The 25,492-nt window shown below is 42.0% G+C and overlaps 2 protein-coding genes across 5 annotated transcripts; one reads left to right on the forward strand and one right to left on the reverse strand.

The window, feature by feature from the left end:
• The first annotated feature begins 1,515 nt into the window (after positions 1–1,515).
• sgsm1b (small G protein signaling modulator 1b) lies at positions 1,516–17,156 on the forward strand. 4 transcript variants are annotated; one of them, XM_086188404.1, is made up of 26 exons: positions 1,516–1,658; positions 1,764–1,807; positions 5,286–5,361; positions 6,132–6,294; positions 6,906–7,058; positions 7,205–7,272; positions 7,374–7,516; positions 7,596–7,727; positions 7,837–7,961; positions 8,050–8,126; positions 8,224–8,387; positions 8,492–8,621; positions 8,980–9,106; positions 9,662–9,726; positions 9,849–9,994; positions 10,090–10,218; positions 10,294–10,467; positions 10,639–10,707; positions 11,554–11,611; positions 11,702–12,750; positions 12,828–12,952; positions 13,033–13,115; positions 13,625–13,734; positions 13,814–13,910; positions 13,998–14,165; positions 14,716–17,156. In XM_086188404.1, exons 1-26 carry the CDS (start codon positions 1,652–1,654, stop codon positions 14,802–14,804), a joined length of 3,771 nt encoding a protein of 1,256 aa, XP_086044530.1. In that variant the 5' UTR covers positions 1,516–1,651; the 3' UTR covers positions 14,805–17,156. The 4 variants fall into 4 exon arrangements, with proteins under 4 accessions (XP_086044530.1, XP_086044527.1, XP_086044529.1 ...); XM_086188401.1 differs by having other exon boundaries at positions 11,554–12,750; XM_086188402.1 differs by having other exon boundaries at positions 1,517–1,658; positions 8,050–8,117; positions 11,554–12,750.
• Positions 17,157–17,941: 785 nt separating this feature from the next.
• Positions 17,942–24,778, reverse strand: srsf9 (serine and arginine rich splicing factor 9). Its single transcript, XM_086187542.1, has 5 exons — positions 24,659–24,778; positions 22,772–22,948; positions 22,377–22,597; positions 18,889–19,061; positions 17,942–18,815 (listed from the first exon to the last, which is right to left on the reverse strand). The coding sequence occupies exons 2-5, from the start codon at positions 22,927–22,929 to the stop codon at positions 18,591–18,593; spliced, it is 777 nt and encodes a 258-aa protein (XP_086043668.1). The 5' UTR covers positions 22,930–22,948; positions 24,659–24,778; the 3' UTR covers positions 17,942–18,590.
• Positions 24,779–25,492: the final 714 nt, after the last annotated feature.

The raw sequence follows: 25,492 nt of genomic DNA on the forward strand, positions 1-25,492 counted from the left end.
CAAAGACATCAAGAGGGGACGAGGCTGATTGATACTCTAAATTGACCGTAGGTGTGACTGTGAGTGTGAATGGTTGTCTGTCTCTATGTGATGGCCCTGAGATGGACTGGTGACCTGTCCAGGGTGAACCCCGCCTCACACGCTCCAGGCCCCCCCTGACCCTTAACAGGATAAGCGGAAGAAAATGGATGGAAGTGACTCAGTTTTATGATGAGTACTTTTCCTTGATCTTTTATACAATTGTACCAATTTTTTTGGCAGTTCCTCTCTTCGTATATTTCTATATCTTCACTTGAATAGTACTGTTTATCTGTTAAGCAGTTATAAAGAAAGAGAAGAAGAAAGAAAGAATAAAATTAAAAACATTCTGAAAGAACAAATTAGATGATTATTGCTGTGTTATTTCAAAGCCAAATATGGGCCATAAGAGGAGAGATGTGGGCCACATTTGAGCCAAACATTCATCCCTATCTGTTACTGGTGGCAGTTCTAGACCAGTGGCGCGTCAGGCCAGGGACAGTTACTTTGCCAGACGGGCACACTGAGCCGGACAGAGACAGCACACAGTGTTTCAAGTTCAGTGATCGTGCACAACAACAAGAAACCATTATTAGTATTTCAATAATGTTATTTATCTCAGTATCAGTACTGGTTTCAGGGTGGTTGCTTGTTTGGTTGGAATTAGCCAGTGGCGGTACACCGCTCTGAGGGATCTGATACTGAGCCACACATTTGTTCCTCCTTTCATGCTCGAGCTTATCAAGAAGCAAATCCTCATTCTATAATTAAAGACTCTTTGTTTGTAGGTGGGGGCCGTAGAGGGGGTCAACTGGCCCCAGTTGCCCCTCAGAAAACAGACTCTGCTTCTTAGGATGATATTAAGAGGTGTTTTGAAAAGTTGCTCCAGAATTAGATAAATAACCCCTGTGTCTCAGTACAATTAAACACATAAGCAGTGAAATAACATCGTTATAATCTCTCCATATGTTGTGTAAATAAGATTCATCATTCAAAAGATAAAAAAATCCACAATATAGGGAACTCAAATCAAGACATGTTTGCAGAAAACGATCAAAATGGAAATAATGTGATTAGTTTTACAATTACATGTTATATTAACGATGAGCACAGCGGTGCATCCAGCTTTTCCCGCTTAATTGCGATAAATGCAGCAATTTAATTAAACGAGGCAGCGACCTGGGGCTCATTCACTTTAATTATCATATGCACCTGTGAGGAAATTAGATTTAGAAGATTTAATAGAAAATATGATTAAGATATGAGACGCCAAATCGACAATTCAGAGTAATTATGAACCAATAAAACACCTCAGCCTCATGGTATTTTGTTTTTTTGTTTTTGGTTTTTTGCTCCTGTGAGCGCGTCGGAGGGAGTGGAGGGTGTATAGGTGCTGTGCAGCTCAACGTTCAGGCTACTGTGACTTTAAAGGGGTGTTGGTTGGTGGAGAGGTAGCAGATAGGTTTAATTTAGTCGCTAAGATCACATCGCCCATCACTGCTGAGCCGTCTCCGTCTCCTTTTCTTTTTTTTTTTTTTTAAACAAGCAGCTTGTGATCCACGTTGCTGTCAAGAACACCCTCAACAACAACACAAAAGCAGTGCGTGTCAGCCGCTGCATCCTGCCCGGAGCGATGGGAGGTACGTCCGCCGCTGTTATGTTCCTGCATGTCGTGAGCCTATCATTAGTAATTTCAGATACACATCATCTGATCAGCGTATTCCTTCTGTTTCCTGCTGCCATAGAGGCTGAGACACGTCAGAAATTGCTGCGCAATGTGAAGAAAGAGGTTCGTTGTGTTTATTTATGCTCTTGCTCGTTTCAGTTTGTGCTTACTGGCGCTGTAATCAGACTCTGTGTGTGTGTGTGTGTGCGCGCGTGTGTGCGTGCGCGCGCGCGCAATTGTGTACGTGCGTGTTTGTGCGCGCTTCTGTGGATATTGGCCACGACGCCAGAGGGCCTTGACAGGTAAAAACTCATTTCCCAGTAAGAATGGACGCATTAGTAAAATTGCACACTTGTTTTGAATGCTGGTCGACTGGCACAAGATGGTGATGACGATGATGATGCTGATGATGACGATAATGGTACTGATGATGGTGGTGATGATGATGATAGGAGCAACATCACATTTACCAAGAGGATGTGTAGAGAGTCAGGCGTTTCAGTTTAAGCACAGCATGTCTTTTTTTAAAATATCCTAAAACAACCTCCACTCCCTCAGAAGAAATCCTGCTAAACTTGAAAAATGTAATAGATTATTAAGAAACTTCAAGGCGTGACCTTAGCTTTTTTTGTTGTTGTTGTTTTTTTTGTAAATTTTGTTGTGTACTCTATCAATCAAATGCAAAAAAGTCCAATTCAATTTGGACCATTTGGAAACTAGAGGGAGCAAAGACCCTGCCAGACTGCTTGATGTCTCATTGGCTCACCAGGGAGAGAAAACAGGATGTTTTATTCATTGCTGAGAAAGCCCGGTACTTCAAGGCGTATCGTGTCTGTGCTCCCCCTCACCTGTGACTCATTGCCTTGCAAACACACATGACTCCGGGTACAGATCCTGCAGCAAGGAGGGGCTCAGCCATGACATATAGATATAGATTGAACACTGAAATAAGAGCATTTTGCTTCCCGTCGGAGCTGCTTTTTTTCTGTTTGTGTCATAAATTGTACTGTAAGTCAGTATTCTTTTAAACATTAATGTCTTCTGTGTGATACAATACCTCCCGATTGTGATACCAAAGGTTAAAGTTCATTGCTTCATAGTTAAGGATGTTGACACATTTTAGTAATATCAGTATAACACTTGTTTAAACGAATACACCAACATTTAGGTGAAGAACGCCTATTGTCCATCCTTCCCAAAACCAGAAAGGAACATTGATACCCTGCTCTCCCCTGTGTGTGAGTTAGGGAGCTGAGACCCCTAGAGATCGTAAGTTAGCTTAGCTCAATGGTCATGTGTTAGCATACCTCTGTCAAAGTCATCAAATTGATAAGGTTCAGGTTTTGGTTTGTCCGGATGTCTCCTACTCTTCTAATGATCAATAAATGTTTGGTTTTATCAGCCAAAGTTACAAGGGAGCTTTTGAGTTGCTGTGTCAGGCAAGAAGATCAGATTCTAGAATTAAATTTCGATTCATAGCGAATGTTATCATATACCTCAGGATGTACTTAACAAAGACAGTTCTGGAGAAAAATGTGTTTAATGATGTTCAACAAAGCTTTGCTAACACTTCCCATCCACTACTCTTCATTGTGCTAAGCTAACTAGCAACCCTGTTTTTGTGGGTCTCAGCTCACTAATGCACTAACGGGTGTCTATCTCTTCATCTGGCTGTCCCGCCCGCCCCCCAAATTAAAAATATTGATGTGTTTGTTGAAATAAGGAAGTTATTTCTTGCTATCTGCTGGCAGGGCTACTTCACCACTTCATCTCTGATTCTGTTAACTTATCGGACATTGAACTCAGTCAGTTTTGCAGTTAAATCTTGTCTTATGAACACATGAACATCGATCCAACTTGCAGTGCTGCCGTGAAGTAATGTAGCACCTGGGAACAATTCATCCCTGTTTTGTTCCGGGTCGTCAGATACCGAGACTTTGTCACGCCTTTTGGTATCATAAGGATTCACAAGGACCCTTTCCATTGGCATCTGTGTGAGACACAGCTGGCTTTCCACTAATTCCAGTGTAAACGCATCCACATCAATATGACACGCTCAGAGCTTGAGCCTCATCGTGAGTGACACGTGTACGACCTTGACACAGGTGCTATTTTAACCAAATCCAGAATCTCTCCTTAAACCTGGTCATGTGGTTTCATGCTTGAGTCATTGCATCAACAGATAATAAAAAATAGGAAATGGAAACTCTTGTAAATAGCTGCCTATCACCATTCATAGTGGGTCGAGACCGCGTGAGACATATGCTTGCAAATGGGACTCCAAGATTAGTCTATCACTGCGAGGTCCAGTTTTTCTCACCCACCATTCGTATAGGGTCAGCAGAAGGGGTCAAAAGAGCTGAAAGCATCTGTAGCTTTCATACAGATGCCAAAAGGTGCCGCCTTGGACATCAGAACCAGACATTCAAGGGCATGAGGAGAGTTGTTATTCACTGGCAAGGGATGAGAACACAATGAATGGTCTCATAACTGACAGGGGCCCTCAAACAATATCGAATGATAACATTAAAATGGCTGTACAGTCCGTGGGCCCCTTTCCTAGTATGGTAATTTCACTTTGAGGGTGTATTTACTCATATTAGCATGTATTTATGGTCAAAATGCTCCAAGTTACAGGTCTACAGGCAGTGAAACCAGCCTGTGCCCCCTTGTGCTGGTAAAGTGACATCAAATCTGAAAAGCTTGTTGAATCATAGGGCTACAAAATAAGCCAACCCACATAAAAATGACTGGGTTTACTTATTTCAGCTTTTGTGTTCAAAGGTACATCGGAAACCCAAATATATATACAATATATATATACACAAGCACTGATAGAGGAGACAATAGAATCGCTGAGTCTGTCCAAAATCTAGTTACATCCCTATCATGGAGTAAAATGTGTTTAAACCCGTCACACACTCCGTCTCAAATGTCAAATTTTATTCACACACTCCTTGGGGTTGAATTGAAAATGATGACAAACGACCATTTAAAAAAAAAAAGAAGAAGAAGCTACACTTAATGTCCAGATTGTGTTCCATTCTATTTAACTAAACTGCTTACTTGTCATAAAATCACTAAAAATTCTATTCAACCTGCGTTGAGAACAAGTGTCTAGTATTTTCTGTAGCTCTCTCTGTTTGCAAAGAGCTTTGTCAGTTCTGAGAAAACAAACCTGGTTGTGTTTTCAAGGTTGTTTCGGGTACATATTCATAACAGAGAGCCTGGAGACTGAAGAAAAATTCAAGCTGAGGTTGCATTGATGTTTGTAGCTCTGGGGACCTCCTCTCTGTCTTTCCTTGACCATGAAAACATTGACAGGCCAACTGAAGGATTGTGAACTCAAGGTTAGCTAATCGGGAGCCCAGCTTATTATTCTGTTGGCAGTACAGGTTTTTATATGTTGTAAATCATGTTTATTCTCCTATTCTTCTTCTTCGTAGAGGAGACAAGCAGAATTCTTAGCATTTCTCTTTCAACTGCGTCCTTTTTGTAACATATTCCTCTTTTCTTTTCTGTCTGCTTCTTGTTTTGATCCCTTGTCACCTCATGTAAGTGTGTCAGCCAGAATTAAGTCTTGCTCAACTTTCTCTCCTAGGTGAAGCAAATCATGGAGGAGGCAGTAACGAGGAAATTTGTGCATGCTGACAGCAGCCACATCATATCCTTCTGTGGTAAAATGTTTTTTGCTGTATTTTGATTACAATGCACACTGAGCCCCCATCGCTTGGCTACAGTGCGATGATGTGTCTTGGCAGATTGGGTTACGCGCTCGATGGGCCACCTTAAGGCCTTCTCTGATGGGCGAGGGAGAGATTCAGCTGTTTGAACATGAAACAGCGTTATTCTTTAAAAAAAAAAAAAAAAGATGTGTTTGACTTCAGTGGTCAAGACAGAGGCTTATTGGTTACAGCCAAGTACAGTGATAGTTAATGTCCTCTACTCAAGCCACATCACATTTCAGTCTCTACATCCTCACGTTGTAAAGAAGTTATCAACTCTAATGACCTATTATTATTGTAAATTTCATTCCTCTTCAATGAGGTAGATAATGAGTATGTGTTAAAGTAGACTAACACCCCTTAAAGGTGTCGAAACAAACCAGGAGTGAGGCATGTGTGATTCATATCCTTCATATCCTAGCAACAGTAGACGGTGCAGGTCAGACTATTTCCACTTGGGCCACCTGTGCTTTCTTTTCCACCTGTATGAATAATTAGAAATAAAATGTATGCCTTGAGGCTTTCACTATCAGTTTATGAAATTGTTCTCATGACAAATGAGCCAAAATCAAAGGCAAGTAAACACATTCATCATCAGATTCAGACTAATGTGTTTTAGTGTGTGTTTGTGTTTGTGTTTGTATGTGTTTGTGTGTGTGTGTGTGTGTGTGTGTGTGTGTGTGTGTGTGTGTGTGTGTGTGTGTGTGTGTGTGTGTGTGTAGCTGTGGTGGAGGCCTGTGTGCTTCATGGACTGAAGCGCCGAATCGCCGGTCTGCTGTGCAGCAACAAGGTTGCAGCGCTCTTCATGAAGGTGGCTAAAAGTTTTTCACCTGCTGAGCAACTTTGCCACAAAGTGCAGGAACTAGAACAGCTCATAGAAAACAGGTACATAGTGAATTTCATTGTTTAATGTATTTTTCTTTTGTCCCTTCAATTATATTTCTTCACCCTCATTTTATGTGCTATAATGAACCGTATTGCTTCATGATGTAGAGTTGTGCAGGTAGGATTTCCTAAAACCTGGAAAGTGGTCAGCATGGTTGAATGTCGGTTCCCTCGTCTCAAAGTCAAGCTTGAATATTTCAGGATTTTGTTCTAAGGTGTAAAATACATCAGTAAATACCAGTCTTATAAATTCTGAGGTGTTTCTTTGTCTTAAAAATGGTGGTTGCCAACAAGTGGCTGAACAAGACTACAAGGTAGTTGTGGTGACACCGATGTCATGCGTCCACGGGACAGGTTGTTCATTGTGTAATGTTAGCATTGTATTTCATTGCATTTGTGCTTCAAACACCAAAAGTCTCATTTACTTTTGTTATCCGTAGAACTTATTTTTAAAAATTATCAAAAATCCCACGTAAAAACACCATTGGCTTCTGGTTGAGGGAATCTTTCATGATGTTAACTTGCGGGTTGGCCTCCAAAAATACTGAAACTTTGCAGCATCCTATAATCTATTTAGACTTCTCATTTATCGGGCGTCAACTGTTTTTCAGCAAGCAGAACAATTCCTCACTGAGTAATGACCGCAGCAGGCAATCCAAGCTGATGAACCTCCCCCCTCAGGCTCTGAAGCATTTGTGGATCCGAACTGCACTGATGGAAAAGCTCCTGGACAAGATTGTCCTCTATTTAGTAGAGAACAGCAGGTATTTCTATAGCTCACTGAAGTCAGCGACTGTAGAAAACGATCCCCCGCTAGACTGATTCTTTCATGGTCTTGATTTCTGTGCGCCTCTCATGAACTACGACCATAAATTGCGCCTGTGATTTCCCTGTTTATCCTTTCCTGCAGTACATTTTATGAGAAAGAAGCCATGCTAATGGATCCTGTAGACGGACCTATTCTTGCATCTCTATTGGGTAACCCTGAACCTTTAACAACTTACCCATTTACTTAGTCTATATATATATATATATATATTTTTTTTTTTAATTGCATTACTTTAAATCTCACTTTACAGTTGGTCCTTGTGCTTTGGAGTACACCAAAGTTAAAACCGCTGACCACTTTTGGACCGATCCATCTGCTGACGAGCTCGTACAGCGGCATCGCATCCACAGTGGTCACTGTCGGCAGGACTCTCCTTCCAGACGACCCGCCCTGGTTAGACTGTCAAGGATTTAATTACCTTTACCTATGTGCAATTATAGAGTCTAATCATTTGGGTGTAATCCTGTGTCAGATCCAGAAGAGACAGTCCAGCGGTAGCATGGATGATCGCCCTCTCATGTGGGTGAGGGAGTATGTTGAATCACTGCACCAAAACTCCAGAGCCACACTCTTATTTGGAAAAAATAATGTTCTGGTGCAACCGGTATGTACTTTTTAATATTTTTTCATGCTAAATACAATGATAAATACAGCATTTGTACCCGCTTTACTGCTGCAACTGCCCTGACCATGATGTGTTGATGTGCCTTCAGAGAGATGACATGGAGGCGATCCCAGGCTACCTGTCACTGCATCAGACTGCAGATCTCATGACACTTAAATGGACTCCCAATCAGCTGATGAATGGCAACGTGGGGGAGCTGGATTCTGAGAAAAGGTTAGCTTAATACAGGAGAAGTCGATCCAGTGAGGAAATGAACTTCTGTCTACAGTGTTTGAACCCCGTTGTCTCATATTTCTTTCAGTGTTTATTGGGATTACGCGATGACAATTCGCTTGGAGGAGATTGTGTATCTCCACTGTCACCAGCAAGGTACTGAAGGTAGTTTCAGTAACTCATTCAAGAAGAGCTGAAGTCATCTGATGAGAGCTTTAAGAGAGTTTTTTATAATCTTGCTCTCACTGTGTTAATTCCTCAGTGAACAGTGGTGGAACAGTGGTTTTGGTGAGCCAGGATGGGATCCAGAGACCTCCCCTACATTTCCCCAAAGGAGGCCACCTGCTCCAGTTTCTAACTTGCCTGGAGACCGGCCTGCTGCCTCATGGACAGCTGGACCCACCGCTGTGGAATCAGAGAGGAAAAGTCAGCATGAGCAGAAGCTAAAAAAAAAGCTTCTGTGGTAATAATTCTCCATTTAACAATTCTTTTGCACTTCAAGTTCAAATATGTGTTTTTTCCACTTGCAGGGAAAGGTCTTCCCCAAATTGCGAAAGAGGAGTCCACATGGCTCCTGCGATTCTGTGTCAGATAAAGAGGATGATGAAGGGACCGATTATGTGTTTCGAATCCTGTTTCCTGGAAATCAGATGGAGTTCAGTAAGTGTCGGCCTGGTCGGTTTCCACAATCTGATCTAATAACCAGTCATCACAGATGACATCGCTTACTCTAATAACAGAGAAGACAAGTTCACTTGAGATGCATTTGTCTTCACCAGGGTTGTATTCAGTGAACATCAGTTCATCAGTTTCGAATTAAATTTGAGATGGCTCTATTTGTGAGTCAGTAAGGTGAAAAAACAAACAAACCCAAAAATGAATCATTTCCTTGTGCTACCAGGTGGCGCTACAACTACTCTGCCCCAAAACTGAATGGAATCCACCACATTTCGTTTTCTAATGACAGTATTTTGCAGACATTTAAACTATTTATGATAAGCGCTACTGCTCTGTGCAGTGGCCTTAGATCTGATGGACCAGGGGATGAACATGTGGCAGCCGACCCCCAGAAAGTCCTCCTGCTCTTCCTGCTCACAGAATGGCTCATCTGATGGCTCTCTGCCTAATGGCTGCAATCAAGAAAGGTACTGTAATGGGAAATTTTAGCGTCACAATGTTTCGTTGTTTTTTTGTTTTTTTTCTACACTATGTCTGTGGTTAAGAGTGACCTTACGTTTGAGAAAGTCGAATGTCTGAAAAAAATCTGATATTAGACTTCCCGTTCCTGCATAAGTTTTCAATGTTCTTCATTTTCTGAATGTTCTGGCAGGTGTGAAAGGTGGCAAGAGTTCAACTTCTGTTTCCTCTTTTCATATGACAGCTTTCTTTCAGCTCTCAGACAAGATTGTATAACAAGATTGTATAAAGGTTCAAGTGACTGTGTACTCTGTGGATTCTTCTTCAGCACGTGCTCGTTGTGTGTTGAACAAATTTCCCTCTTGCAAGATTAAAGAATTGCTCAGACTCAGCAACAGTTTGTCTGAGTGTTGCTTCTCATCTCACCAGAGCTTGGAGCCTCTCAGGACAAACCATGTGTCCATCTTAATCATTTTTCCACCACAGTACTTCCCTGAAAAGACTTGCATCTGTCCTCAGATTAATCCAGTTAACTATCATTTGTTGTTTCCCTTCTCAACCAGGGCTCCTTTAAAGCTGCTTTGTGACACCATGAAGTACCAGATAATCTCCCGTGCTTTCTATGGATGTGAGTGCAGTCAACTGCAGTTCAAATTCGCAAGTCCTCAGTAAAATGAGTAGTTATTCGATACGAAATATTCATCGCTGTGGTCTTACGGAGAATGTGAAACTCTTAACTTCCGGCTACAGGGTTGGCCTACTGCCGTCATCTGTCCACAGTTCGTACTCACCTTTCAGCTCTGGTCAACACCACTATTGTTGATCCTGATGTGCCCTCTGATGCACAGGGAGGACTCTCTGTGGAGGTCTGGGGCAAGTTCCTGGAGGACAGCTCTGTAAGATGAACAACTCAATAACAGGCTTTAACTTCATTCTCCTCATAAGACCTCGCTAACGTCCACTTTTTTTAATGAAAATGTCTCTCATACAGGCCTACAAGGAAAGCGAGATACACAGGCTTGTGTATTTTGGTGGTGTGGCTCCTTCACTAAGAAAAGAAGTCTGGCCCTTCCTGTTGGGACACTACCAGTTCAACATGACTGAGAAATGCAGGCTGGAGGTATTTCTATATGCTGATTCATGTATACTGGTTGTGAAATACCCGCACTGTGTTATGAGCGGTTTTCTGTTTCAGCTTGATGAGCAGATGCGCACGATGTATGAGCAAAATATGAAGGAGTGGCAGGGTTGTGAGGCCATCGTTCGTCAAAGGGAGAGAGAGAAACACGCGGAGGCCCTGGCCAGATGTTCCTCTGGAGCCAGTGTGGAACGAGGACCGGTGCAGCGGGACTCCACCATCAGTACCGATGCAAGTTTGCCCTTTTTGTATAGAAATATGCAGAATTACGCAACCATTATTATGACAGACAAAAAGATAAAAGGGGACTACATATTCATAGTATTTTGAGTAAATTTCCAAGCAACTTGGCCTCACAGTTCTGCTTTTTTTTTTGTCTTCTGTGTAATGCTTTCACTTCAGTCATCTATAAGTAGCAGCTCAGATCACCAGAATGTCCACTCACAAAGTGATTCCAGCAGTAGCGCACAGGTAGTTCTATTTTCAGATTTTGCTCCAGTCCAATGAAAATGCACATTAAAACAATAAATGACCATGCATGTGTGTTTGCATGCAAAATGTTGACAACTTAATCATCAGGTCAAGCTTTCTTATCCCCCAAAAGTTCCCCTATGGAGGATAATGAAGTCTGACTTTTTAATAAAGTTTCACTTGATTTATACAGTAATTTATTCAATTTTCCAAAGCAAAGCATTCCATTTTTTACATAGATTTGCAGTTACAGCAGCCATTGACTTGCATTGATTTCAATTTCAGTCAGCTTCCAGAAACTTGCTTGCATAATAGATAAAATAAAGTTGTTGTTTTGTTTTGTTTTGGTTTTTTTTGGGGGGGGGGGGGGGTTGTATTTTGTTACCAGGCCAACTTGACTGCTGGTCATGGATTACAAAAATGTTGGGTCATTTCTTAAATCTTGTACTTTGTACAAGGCAGCAATATTAAGCAATCAGTTATTTTATATTTGCACGAGTGATCATGCACCTGGCAAACTGGATTGAACAGAGTGTAACCATTTTGCTATGTTATTGCAGGACGAATAACGGTGAGGTACAGTGGGCCAGGGTGTTGGTTTTGTGCACGCTGGCTCACTGGGATGATACAGTAAATAGAATGAGACCAGTATAGTAATATACTTTTTATATGCTTTGGAAAATGAATTGTGACCATGCAGTACATTTTTGATCCATCAAATCAAATCAAATCAAATCAGGGGCTTTAGCCAATAAGCTAACAGATACAAAGCCCCTGATTTGATTTAATTACATATGAATTTTTAAAAAATGCGTCACACATTCTCTACTTCCCTTTGTTCACTAGGTGTTTGCATCGGTGGAGGCTGAGGATAAGACGGAGACTGAGCCCAGGCCTGACACAGGTGAACTGCAGCACAATAGTCCAGTGAAGGACATTCCAGATGGCTCCACAGCATCCCTTCAGCTCCCCTCCTGCAACCTCTCCCCCCAAGGTCTGCCAAACCAGCTTCCAGACTCAGACAACAGCACTCTTCCAACTGAAGCGGCTGATGCATCTACAACCTCTCAGCAGTCAGTGGTCCTAAAAGAAGAATCTGCAACCGGACCACAGCAGGAGAGAGATGATGACTCAACAGCCCAGGAGGAAGTTTCAGAGAAAATGGAGATAGAAAGCGATGTGGTTGTTGAGGACTCTGAAATGATTAAGACGCAAGATATGTGTGAGGCTGAGGAGAAACCCGAAGCAGAACAAGACGTCGCAACAAATGAGCCATCAAATGTCCTAAAGGCAGCAGTGAATCTGAGATCTGCACCAGAGAACACAAATGTTCTTAAGCTGGAAACCGAGATTCAGAATGAATATTTCCAAGCTCCTCCACTCGGACAGGCCTTGACATTTCAAACACAGAATGGCAAAGACCAGGAAACGGAGTCATTTTGTCTGCTTATGGCAGAAAAAGATCCTCTGCCACCAACTGAATTAAAAACCGACATTTCTGAAAAGGAAGAAATGATCAAAGCCTGTGCCACAGAGTCGGAGAGCAAAGATGCAGCTGTTTCTGGCTTGGCTGAAATAAAAAAAGACAAAATGTCAGAAATTCCATTTGAGAAACCTGGTTCAAATTCACCAGTAAGGCAAGTACTGAATGCTCTTCAGTCAGCATCTAGGGGGAGCCTTTCGTTATCTTCCCACTCCAGGCAGTCTCCAGATACAGCAGACTCGGATGACTCCCCCTCTGCCTTGGAAATGGAGGACATTCCTGCAGGGATAACCTGTTTGACTTCGGAGGAAATTAAGGCCAGACCTTTGGCAGGCCTTGCTGCGCCCCCCCTCACACTAGCTCAGAGAGAGAAACTGGGATGCGAGGACCTTATCTCAGATAACCATCTGGACACAGCCTGTAACACCAGTCCTGAGGGCACAGACCTGGGCCTTTCTGAAGACGAGCCTGAGATGGAGAATGTGCTCGCTGCACCGGAGGCTTTGGAGGTTGGAGGAGACTCCGAACATGATGAATCCTCAGACCAACAAGCCTATTCTGTAAGATTCATGCGCAATAGACAGATATACTTCTCCTTGAAATCATGAATGAATATAATTATCTGTTATTTTGGCAGCAAGAAACACTAGACATGTACCTGATCAACCTTCATCGCATTGACAAAGATGTGCGACGTTGTGACAGAACCTACTGGTACTTCACTCCTGAGAACCTGGAGAAGCTGCGTAACATCATGTGCAGGTACACAGATTTTTGGTTTTTGTACTTGAAAACAAAGTCTGACTTTAAAAACCATGATAACAATTGAACTGTTTTTGTAGTTACGTCTGGCAACATCTGGATACGGGATATGTCCAGGGCATGTGTGATCTGCTGGCTCCCCTTCTGGTCATTCTAGATGATGGTCAGTGAAACTTTTGAAAGAAAAATTTCAGCTTTTTGGGAAATTTTCCATCCTTCACAGAGTTCGACGAGCAGGTAGATCCCATCTGTCCTTGGAGTGTGCACTGGAGACTTTTTGAATGCTAGTTAGATCAGCATACCTCTTTTCTTACAAACTAGGGTTGTGAATAACATTTGATAATCAAATAATTTAGTATTATGTGAAACTGTAATTTCAGAATCAGAGTTGGAACTATTTTATGGACTGGGCGTAGTGATGTGACGCAGCATCTCAAAACTTCAGCCAACAAAATGAAATATTTTTTGAAGAGCCAGAACTGCTCCTGCTAGTCGTGGCTGAACCAGGATCCTGAACCTTATCTGTTTGATGATGCTAACACTTCCCATCCACTGCCATTCATCGTGTAGGATGACAAAAAAAGCAAATTCTACCAAATACTGGCGTTGACTGTTTTTTAACATCTGCTTTCCTCAAATACACATGAACTGAGTAAAGTGTGTGATTCTCAGAGGTCATGGCATTTAGCTGCTTCACTGAACTGATGAAGAGGATGAACCAAAACTTTCCTCACGGAGGTGCCATGGACTCTCACTTTGCCAACATGCGTTCTCTCATCCAGGTACGCACACACGTGCCCTGTACTTGCATGCACACGTACGTCAGCTGTCATCTAATGAGGAAAATTTCATGTTAACTAGATTCTGGACTCTGAGCTGTTTGAACTGATGCAGCAAAATGGCGACTACACCCACTTCTACTTCTGTTACCGCTGGTTTTTACTGGACTTTAAAAGAGGTGATGACACACACAAGGATGATGAGTTGAGCTCTGATATGATAAATGATACTTAATTCTTGATATCTGATTTACTGATGTTTTCAGAGATGGTCTACGATGATGTGTTCTCCGTTTGGGAAACGATCTGGGCAGCCAAGTACACCTCCTCAGAGCATTTTGTTCTCTTCATTGCGCTGGCACTTGTGGAGATGTACAGAGACATCATCCTAGAAAATAACATGGACTTCACAGACATCATCAAGTTCTTCAATGGTAAATTTGTACACTGCATATCTGCATTTACAGGAGCTTATTCATAATGACAGTCACAGCAATCAGGTGATGTTACATTTTGAATTGGAAGCAAAGTAGGGCTGTATGATTATGGACAATTTATAATGGGGATTATTTATCATGATTATTAATTGTTTTGAAAGTTGATCGCACTGTTACATTTCAGGGGTGCAAACTAGGAATGGCCTGAAAATGATTTGCTTCAGCCGTCATTGTACATTCAGAAGCTCAGCACAGTGGCATAGATGCCTCGCTGCCTGCCATTGTTTTGATGGTGTATCTGCAGCCAATGGTCACCACGGAGCACATGGTTTGTTCTGCAGGGGACTATTCCTAATATCACCATCAATGTCATCTTGATCGTGTAAATTTAATTGTAGGAGGTCAAATTCATGACTAAAATTTGATTAAGCCCTACCTCAAAGATGCCATTGTGCTCCTTGTTCATTTTATCATTTTTTTTGTCTCTCAGATTTACTCAGAAATGTACCTCATATAATTAATTGTACTTCTCTAATTCTCTTCTTAGAAATGGCCGAGCGTCACAGCATCCCGCAGCTCCTGATGATGGCTCGAGACTTGGTCCACAAAGTGCAAACACTCATAGAAAACAAGTGATCCATCAGTTTATCCGCTGTTTATTATTATTCTCTGTGCTAAATTGTTCTCAAAGACACAACCACGTAATGTATTCACCAGGAGAGGAATCAGTGTTCATGAAATACTGTCATTTTTAAAGCGCTGAAGAGATAATCGGTTGTTAAAACTGCTCATTATATTCTAAAATAGCTGTGCCAACAACTTCTCTCCAGATGCTCCTTTGTATATTCAGGAGATGCAATCATTGCCAGTGAATTTATTTTTGAAGTTTTCACCTTGTGAATGTATGCCCCCGTTGAAATTGCTTCAGGATGTTATTTATTTTGCCTTAAATTATGCTATTTTTTCAGGGATACAGCAACCAAATTCTCCTTTGTTTTGTCATTCTTGAGAGGTAAATTGTTCTGTTCCGTATGCCCACATCTTTTACTTTGTCTTAAAAAAAAATTTTTTTTTTGAGTGCAGCTCCTCGTGCATTTGCTTCTGACGCACATAAACCTGCAGGATATCCGGTCTAATCTATGTGATTCAGTTCAGCATGACCGCACATAATTTGCATCTAAATTTTGCGTCTGATGCCCTCATACTGTGCTCTCCTCTTATCTCTGACATTTATGCATCGATCACGGTGAGATACGGCTCCTAAATCATGTGCTTCGCTTCTGTTCTTACACATCAGTGACTGATCTACGGTCAGTGGACTGCCCTTTCTGGAATCAACCAAAATGGCTAATAGAGATCTGTGCAGCAGTACAATGCTGCTCAAGCTGAAACGCCCAGCTGTCACTTTCTTGCAATTGCGGCTTTGATGGCTGATTTTGAGCAGGTGGTGGACTCACAGGGATGTGCGACGGAGCAGCACACTTCCTCTGCAGCTTCTTCTAAACATCCACCCCCAACTCCATTTTCAATCTGTGCCTGTCTTGATCTGCAGATCTCGGTTGCCTTGTCTTTATAAACACGCTTTGGTTCATAGTTTCTATATGCCAAAACGTCTATAGGTGTAAATCTGCAAGTCTAGTATTAGTTGATATTTCCTGGAGTAACTGTGATTTTCCTTCACTATTACCTCAAGATAGTGTTAAATTCCAGTTGAAATGGACGTCTGATTGTGTAACTGTTGTTTAAGGACATCACAGGTGCATCGCCGCTATGTCCCAACCACTTCGATGGGTTCGCCTTTCTCCATTTACTAGTTGATCGAGGTCCTCGGAGGGTCAAATCATATGAGATACACCACTGCACAATTCATAGTTCCTCTCTCAAGGCATTTGTAGCGCCACCAAGTAGCTTATGGGATCAGTCAGCAGGGTTACGAAAAACAAAAAAACAAAATTCCGTGACCATTTTCACCAAACTCATTAGAGGGGTGCAACACAGGTCAAAGAAGAATCAGCTTAATTTTCAGTCAGATATGTTTAACATAGCTGTCCGTCCATCCATCCTTTTTTTTTTTTATTGCGCTTATCCGTTAAGGGTCGCAGGGGGATGGGGGGCTGAATCCCAGCTGACATTGGGCGAGAGACAGGGTTCACCCTGGTCAAGTCACAATTCCGGCGCAGGGCCATCAGGCGCAAATAAGAGCTCAGTATCTTGCTCAAGGATACTAGGACAATGTCACCGGGGGAGGGAGGATCGAACGAGCAACCCCTTGGTTGCCAGATGGCCACTCCACCTCTGAGCCATGCCGCCCCCCATTAGATGTGTTGAACATAACTGCTTTTTTTTTTTTTAAAGTGTTTTTACATTGGCTGAGGTTTTCAGTTACCAAGCACCCGTCATATGAGAGTGAAGACTTCGATCACATGATTTTTCCCGAGATCAACTCAGTCTAGATGCTCAGTGCAGTGGCAGAGCGTCGGTGGTTCGTAGCCATGCAGGTGTTTGTGTGTAAAGGTTTTGAGATAAACACGACAGGATCTTCTGCTACTAAGCAAAAGCAGCGCAGGTGAGGGGGATTGAATTCATCAGATAGTTTCATGTTTGTGAATCTGATCAGTTTAACAGAAAATTTAGAGATGGGTGTCAAAACCTCAGCAGATATCTTCATGGCTCCGATATCCACATCAGAATATGTTTTATCGATGCCAGTCACAGTCACAAAATAGCCCCAAACCTGTTTGGTGTCACCAGTGTTTTTGATATCACTGCTAATGTGTCTCCATATGAGTGTAGCTATTTGTGTATTGCTGTGTTTATTGTCAGAAGATACATTGTATAAAATATATTTAAAAAAAAGCTAGCACACCCAGTATTTATTAAATGCAATACAATGTCTGTGTTTGGGCGTTATCTGATTATTATGGACAGAAAAAAAAAAAGATGTCCTCAGAAATAAATATTTATTTTTTCTGTCTTCTCAAAAATGTCATGTTATAATTAATTCATTGTGTATTAAAATATTCTATTTTGCATTCAATGTACCTTGTTTATATTTCCAGACAGGTTTTAACAACTGATGCGCTCATAAGTTAATTAAAAATGCCCCTGCTCATTGATGAGACAGAAGTTGTTAACAGCGCACAGCTCAGCTTCATGCCTGCAAGACTAAATTAAGGGCTAAATAATGTCCTGAAGTTCATAAGAACAATTCATGAATGAGGCCTGATGTCCTTGCTTTAACCAGACCACTCAAGTACTACATGATTTATAGCACAGACATACTAAAACTTCCATCCATTTTCTTCCGCTTATTCCTGTTAAGGGTGGCGGGGGGGTTGGAGCCTATCCCAGCAGCCTTCAGGGGAGAGGCGGGGTTCACCCTGGACAGGTCACCAGTCCATCACAGGGCCAACACATAGAGACAGACAACCATTCACACTCACAGTCACACCTACAGTCAATTTAGAGTATCAATCAGCCTCGTCCCCTCTTGATGTCTTTGGACTGTGGGAGGAAGCTGGAGTACCAGAGAGAACCCACACAGGAACAGGGAGAACATGGAGACTCCACACAGAAAGATCCTGTGCTGGAGCCGGGGCTCGAACCTGGAACCTTCTTGCTGTGAGGCGACAGTGCTGACCACTACACCACCGTGCCGCCCCTACTAAAACTTAATTAGTTGAAATTGAGATAAACCTTCAAAAGAATCTTGATATTGTTAAGGCATCTATTAAACCTCAGTTTTTCTACATGAATAAAACAATACGAAAAAGTAAAATTTTGCATTTTATTGGTAAAGAAAAAAAACAACATAATAGATGCATACAAATGAAAGTCCACCTACAGGCCACCTCAGTCACAGGCTCATTTATTAAAAAGAAAACCTGACAGGTGAGGCTCACAGTCAACATGTGCTACTACTCTAAAAGGCTCACTACTGACATGTTGTGAATAGCAGGGGGTAGGGTGTGGGGGGCGCTTTGCACAGGTGCTTCAAATGGTGATTTTGCAAGATTTCACAAATGCAGAACTTAAAATCTGACACAAAAAGGAGCATTTTTGCACGGAAGCATGATGACCAGATAGCTGCAGAACTGTGTTCATTGCTTTGGCCATTACGTGTGTAATGGCTCCTGACAAGATCGCCATCGATGATTACAGCTCATATGCATTATAAATCAAATGTAGCTGCTTGGAAAAAAAAAAATAGAGGAAAGTCAACAATTCTGTATCCAGGTGAGACAAATAGGTGTTTAAAACATACAGTAGACCCAGTTAAGGCGGAGGGAGGGAAGGAGCAGGGGTTTCTGATGATGGAATGTATGTGTTCTAGGAGAAGGCCTGGGGTTAAAAAAAAAAAAAAGCAATAAAAAGAATTACAAAACATTTTCCCCCCAATTCCTCTACAAATGACAAGCCTTTCTATCGATAATGACGTGGCGGTGGGCTATGCTGTGGGGGGTGCCTCCTGGGGGGTGGACTATGACGTGACATAGCATGGCGTGGGGGGGACTGGTAGCGTGGAGGAGGCGATCCTCTGTTATGGTAGGGAGGTGAATAGCGACCTCTGGATCTGGAGCGGGAACGGGAACGACCCCAGTTGGGAGTGCCTCTCTCCTCAAATACACGGATGTATGCAGTCTCACCCTACAGGAGGGGGAAAATTAATATTTCTCCCTTTAATCAGGGTCAATTAAATATCCTCATCTTTAGCACTCACCTGATGAGAACGGAACTCAGTCCTATCCAGTCTGCGCAGTGCATACTCCATGTCCTCCCGACGGAGGAATTCCACCACGCCCTCTCCATCTCTCTGCACATCTGCGAAACAAACATCGCCTGCCTCGCGCATGTGATCCTTCAGATCCTGCCAACTCCCACTTGGTGGCAATCCTGGGAGGGAAGAAACAGATAAGACAACCTCCTCGGGTTCGATCCAAACAGAACTGTAACTTTCAAATCACATGGCATAAAAATCTTAAGCTACGTTTTAAAAGTTAAGGTCATTTTAATGCGACCTAGTTCAAATTCAGATTCATGCAAATTCAAACAAGCTAAATGTAAGAGGATGGTTAATGTCACGTTAATGTGGGTTAACGCATTGCATTTTGATGCATTGGCGATTTGACGGGAATCTGTTCTATTTTAGCCGGTCTTATATTTGTAGAGTGGAAAGGAAGCACTAGCTTGTTGATACTGGCTATGACATTAAGCTTTAACAGTTGTGTAATTATAAAGGAGTCGCGACGAGAGATGAGCCCGAGTAATCAATTCCTCTCTGAAAACTGAGGCTTCAATCAGTAACTTCAGTCTTATTAATTCTTTGGATTTCCATGTCAAGAACAGAATAGTTACCTACCAAAGTGCCTTCAAATTAAAAGCACCAGCGACTCTGTATTATGCTGTTGTTACTTTTAAATGAATTCTTCATATCAAATAGTAACCGAGTGTTCTGAGTGATTATATCCATAGGATATATTGTACTTTGCTGTTACTGTGCTATTTAATATGGATTCAAAGAAAGATTTACTTCCACAAGGAATCTATCTTCCATGTAGTTACTCCCCTAAACTAAACATTCGACGGAGTGTCGAGAGTGCTTACAGCCTGAATTCAGCACAGTGTGCCTTGGTTTTGTTTTTTTGGCAAAACACAGCCCTTTTATTGTTGGTTTCATGTGCTTTGCTGTTCTTAGTAAGCGTCACAGACACAAGGCGGGGGTGGATGGGGATGAGTTTTCCTGCCAATTAACCCCCTTTTGGAGGTAGTATCAGGCCTGTGTCAGGGGTGGAGCCGGGGTTGTTCGATCTTTGTGTAAATGGGACAGTGCAAGCGGGCTGATCATGCGGTTCACCATGAGCTCCCAGCTAACCGGCATCCAGCTTGATCCATCTGACTTTTTTTTGTAGAGTCGCATACATGTACTCTGCTAGCAGCATAAGCACCTAGACACTCACTGTGCCTGTTATGGTTTTGAAAATATCTCTGTCCAATCCGTTAAACAGCAGTCTAGACACTGCTGTACTCACACGTACACCTGTACCTCCTGCTGTTGCTATGTAAAAGCACACACACGCATGCTAATATGCTGTGTTTGTCAGCGTTTTTGTAAAAAGCAAAGGCAGGTCACTGGCTCATCAGCTTTGATGCCGGGGGGGGGGGGGGGTGGCTCCGTGTAAAAGCAGCTACATTTACCTTCAGTCTGACACTTTTTTTTCTTCAAACATTAGGAACCCAATCACAACTTGTGTTAATTTCTGATTAATACACATTCAGCAAATAATTTAATACAATGACAGAATTCCACCTACCAGTCACTACAGCCGATGTTTGGGATTATGCAGCCAACATGACCCATTTCAGTAAACTTTTCATTTTCATGACTTAAGGAGCTGCTTTGACCTGATCCACTTTGTCCAACTGACCTCCAGTCCTCCAGAAGAGACAGCAAGACCAATGCCTGCCTATGACACATGACGTCCAACTACTAGTCCTTGTCCTTCAGTCCGCCAAGCCAGAGAGAGAGAGAAATGACATCTGCCTACTACTAATCCTGACGTCCAGCTACTAGTCCAGGGGTGTGCAACAGGTTGTTTCCAGAGGGCCATTCAGACTTAGATAAAATAAGCGAAGGGCCAGACATTGGACAACGGAGCAGTAACATGGAGAGATTGAGTGACAGCTTGTGGCTAACTTTAGTTGATGATTTTTTGGATGATGGACTGCTTTGTAAAAATATTCTGCCTGGCTTTTTCTTCTTTTTCCTGCGATGACAAGTTTGTGGCATAGTTAGCATGCTTGGTCGTAAAAGGTCTCTTGATGCTGTATTCCTCCAACACCACGATATTCGTTTGGCATATCAAACATACCATCTTAGACTCAAAACTTGTGACAAAATATTTAGGTGTCCACTCATGGTTAGAAACAGAGTCAACTTCTGATTCTGTCATCACAACAGCTAATGTTACTAGTTTGTCACTTGAGTGAACAAGAATCAACTTGAGGTCTTTGGTCCAATCGAGAATGCGCCTTCTGGTGAGTGGAGGTTTAATACCAGTACTGATTCACTGTAGTCATTGGCAAAGACATTCATTAGCATAGTTGATTTGTATTGATTTTTGGGGGGGGGGGGGGGGGGGGGGGGGGGTTGACGTTGTATTTTCCATTGTGGATGTTGTGGGCCAGATTGAGGTGGTCCAAGGAAAGGTTTGCCCATATTTGCTAGTCCCTTAGATCTCCAATCCACCATGAGAGAGAAGTGCATCTGTCTAGGTCTCATTCTTATTTCCAGTTACTAGTCCCTCCAGTCCGCCATGGGTGCAAGACAAACATATCTGCTGAGAACCGATTCTTATATCCATCTACTAGTTCCGCTGTTTTTCCAGTCCGCCATGAGAGAGAGACATATATCTGCCTAGGACTCATTCTGATGATCCAGTTACTAGTCCCTCCAGTCCGCCATGAGAGAGACACATATCTGCCTAGGACTCATTCTGATGATCCAGTTACTAGTCCCTCCAGTCCGCCATGAGAGAGACACATATCTGCCTAGGACTCATTCTGATGATCCAGTTACTAGTCCCTCCAGTCCGCCATGAGAGAGACACATATCTGCCTAGGACTCATTCTGATGATCCAGTTACTAGTCCCTCCAGTCCGCCATGAGAGAGACACATATCTGCCTAGGACTCATTCTGATGATCCAGTTACTAGTCCCTCCAGTCCGCCATGAGAGAGACACATATCTGCCTAGGACTCATTCTGATGATCCAGTTACTAGTCCCTCCAGTCCGCCATGAGAGAGACACATATCTGCCTAGGACTCATTCTGATGATCCAGTTACTAGTCCCTCCAGTCCGCCATGAGAGAGACACATATCTGCCTAGGACTCATTCTGATGATCCAGTTACTAGTCCCTCCAGTCCGCCATGAGAGAGACACATATCTGCCTAGGACTCATTCTGATGATCCAGTTACTAGTCCCTCCAGTCCGCCATGAGAGAGAAATATATCTGCCAAGAACTCATTCCGATATCCATTTACCAGTCCCTCTGTTCTCCAGTATGCCACGCGAGAGCGAAACATCTGCCTAGAACTCATTCTGATGTCCATCTACTAGTCCCACTGTTCTACTTGTCTCCATGACCTCCAGGATGCCATGAAGAGGGCAAATTACTAACTGGCTACAACTTGTGACGTCCACCTACCAGTCACTATGACACGGAACTCAGATCTCCGAGTTGGGGGTCCAAATCTTCCTCTAGGTCCTCCTGCTCCACCTCCTCCTCCTCCACCAACTCCGCCACCGCCTCCTCCTCCACCTCCCATAGGACCAAATTTACCCCCAGTGGATCGAGGATACTCTACACGCAGCTTGGAGTCTCCATATCCATATCCATTCCTTCCAAAGACGGCATCATCTGCATCCCTAAGAGAAGAGAGCAAAGAACTCCTTACCAATGTACGCCTGTTTGACTAGTGGACATAGACCTGGATATGACTCTTCCATCCATTCCTGCCGGCAGTCACTGGAGACGATATTATACCATGAAATTTAAGGTATCCAACAGGGGAATGTGATTGGACCATCCCAAAAACTCACCGTGGGTCTTCGAAACGGATGAAGGCAAATGGTATAGTGCCTCTATTGTTCTTCAATTCAATTTCACGGATTTTTCCATATTTGTAGAAGAGATCCTCAATGTCTCTCTCCTGGACATCCATGGGGAGGTTCCCCACATAGATCCGTCCATCTGACATATTGGCGGAATGAATTGCACTGCTGACACAGAATGGGGGAGGGGGGCAACTGCAGACTTTAAGATCACTTCTTGTTTTCACAGATAGCAGTCCAAGTGGTCCTTATCCTAACCCCAATCCAAAACTTAGTCCATCCTCTTGCAATTCCTTAATTTAGACAAAAATAATACTGAAAAGGAGGGATTCAACCACGACAGTAATACAAGACAAATGACACAGCGCCTTGGATCTGAGCCTGAAAGCTGTCAAACAGAGTAGTGAAGGTAAAAGAAGAACATTATGTAGCATTATGTGAGTGTGTGTACATACATGTGATATATCAAAAGCCTTGTCAAGAGTCGCAGGACCATGCCAATTTCCCGTTTTAAATAGATGGTAATATTATGTACTGTTACTACTATGCTGTAATTAATTCTACAATAACAGTGTACAATAGCATTTTCAAGTTTCATTAGCAAGGATAATATGTAGTATTTCATGATATAATATTAATGAGTATTACAATATTTAAAATAAAAGTAATTTTAGTAATTGTGAAATAATTTGTTTTCCTTTAACTTGTCACTGGCGTGTATAAACATTTTTACAATTTCAGTAGTTTACCTAGGTCCACCAATTACTAGCATGTGACTATAAAAAGGGTATTATTAAATCAAATCAAGGTATTACATGTTATCTTGTAGGTCACACCAGAAAATATACAAGATGCAACAGGAGAACTCTAGTCCACGAATTTTAATAAACACATTCCAACAGGCTGGGTATACAAAACTTTTATTGATCAAACAGATTTAAAGCTGTTGGTATTTTCCAATCCAGCAACAAGACAGTCAATCTGACTAACATTAAAAATAATTACCCTGCTTAAATTTAATTTACTTATTTTTGTCTAAAACAGAATACAAAATCGAACTGTACACAAGTATGCTGTTCTTTGTGCTCCTTTACAATAACAATACCATCACGTCACTCCGGCCATGTGAGAAGTGAATGAATATTTTTCGTATTTCCTCAATTTCATTTTTCCTCATCTTAAGACCACTATCAACACAATCAAAATATCAGCAAAACACAGTGATATAACTTTTGACTAAAAGCGATTATAAGCGAGTTTAATTGATTTACTACCTGCAAGATATTTCAAACACTATAAATCGCAAATGAAAAAAGCGGAAACAATAGTTTAACAACGTTGACCCGAGCAAAAGCTGTTAGCTTCCAGCTGATGTGTAATTTTGACATGTACAGTCGTATCAAAAATACTAAATCCAAGAATTCGTCGTATTTTATAATTTTGTCATGTTACACGTACCGGTGGCAAGCATTGTTAACGGTGGTTGTGATTAGCATTTAGCGGTGGCTGTGATAGGCCACCAAGCTCACAGCTAGGGCTAAACTAGGCCGCAGCACCTCAGCGTCTACACGCTGTCTTTGAAGTTAAAGAAAATATCTTCAATAAAAGCTCAAACATAGCGATTTGGGCCATGAAGGGAAAAAAACTAGTAAAATAATTTTATATGCAGCATAAATTCCAGGACACCCGGCCCGTCTCTTTGTTTAGAATGTAAGGTCAGCTAACTAAGCTAACAAGTGTCTTGGCTATTTTGACACTAGACTGTACGAATAACCAATTAAACTGCACTGTTGATTAGCAAAACACGTTAAAGTTTAAAATTCTTGAGGTGTGCGTTTACCTCTTACGACGAGCGGGTGTAAAATTTGTACTCACCGTTCACACGCTGCACTGCTTCCGTTACATGTAGGCTAGCCACGTTAGCCAAGGAACATCGTCGGTTTCTTCTATTTCAAATTTCCGGAAGGCATTAGTCGCGTTTTGCACAGTGCTGCCCCCACATGGAGAGAAAAATACCACTACCTTGATGGCCACGGCGATCCATTTGGGGTTTAACGTCGAGAGTTTGCGTTTCCTTTAATGACACGAGAAAAAAAAAGTCTTAAAACCATTGATAAGACGAATAAAGGGGGGCTTTGGATATCTCCATTGTACAATAAGAGTAAATAGATCAGAATTGGATGGCTTTAAGTTAATTCAAATGTCAAAACCTGGAATCTAATTTAAGTTGAGTGATATCCATTTTTCATGTCATCTACAAAGCTTTTGGACTAGTGCTCATGTAACTTGTCAAAAAATATGTAGTCATCATCATATGACATTAACCAGTCATAATGCTTCACCAGTCATAATGCGTCTACACCTGTCATCATCAAAATTGTGTGAGATAAGATAAGATAAGATAAGATAAGATAAGATAAGATAAGATAATCTTTGATTATTCCCACAACAGGGAAATGTGATATGTTTTAGACTGTTCTGAACTTAATAAATAACTAAACATACTGTAAAGGGGAGAACATATAAAGGATATGTAACATGTACCATCAGAAAATGTAAAATTAAAACAAACCCAACAACCGCTTCATCGCGTATTTATGCTTTTTATTTTTTATCATTTGGGGGGAAATAAACGAAGAAAAAAGAAAAAGAAAACGAGCTTCAACATGCTTCGAGGTGGGGCATGTCCGCGTGACGTAACCAGAGAAG

This window comes from Aulostomus chinensis, chromosome 19 (genome assembly GCF_037954235.1).
Source record: "Aulostomus chinensis isolate RoL2024-O1b breed Wild chromosome 19, RoL_Achi_v1.0, whole genome shotgun sequence".
Taxonomy (NCBI): Eukaryota; Metazoa; Chordata; class Actinopteri; order Syngnathiformes; family Aulostomidae; genus Aulostomus; species Aulostomus chinensis.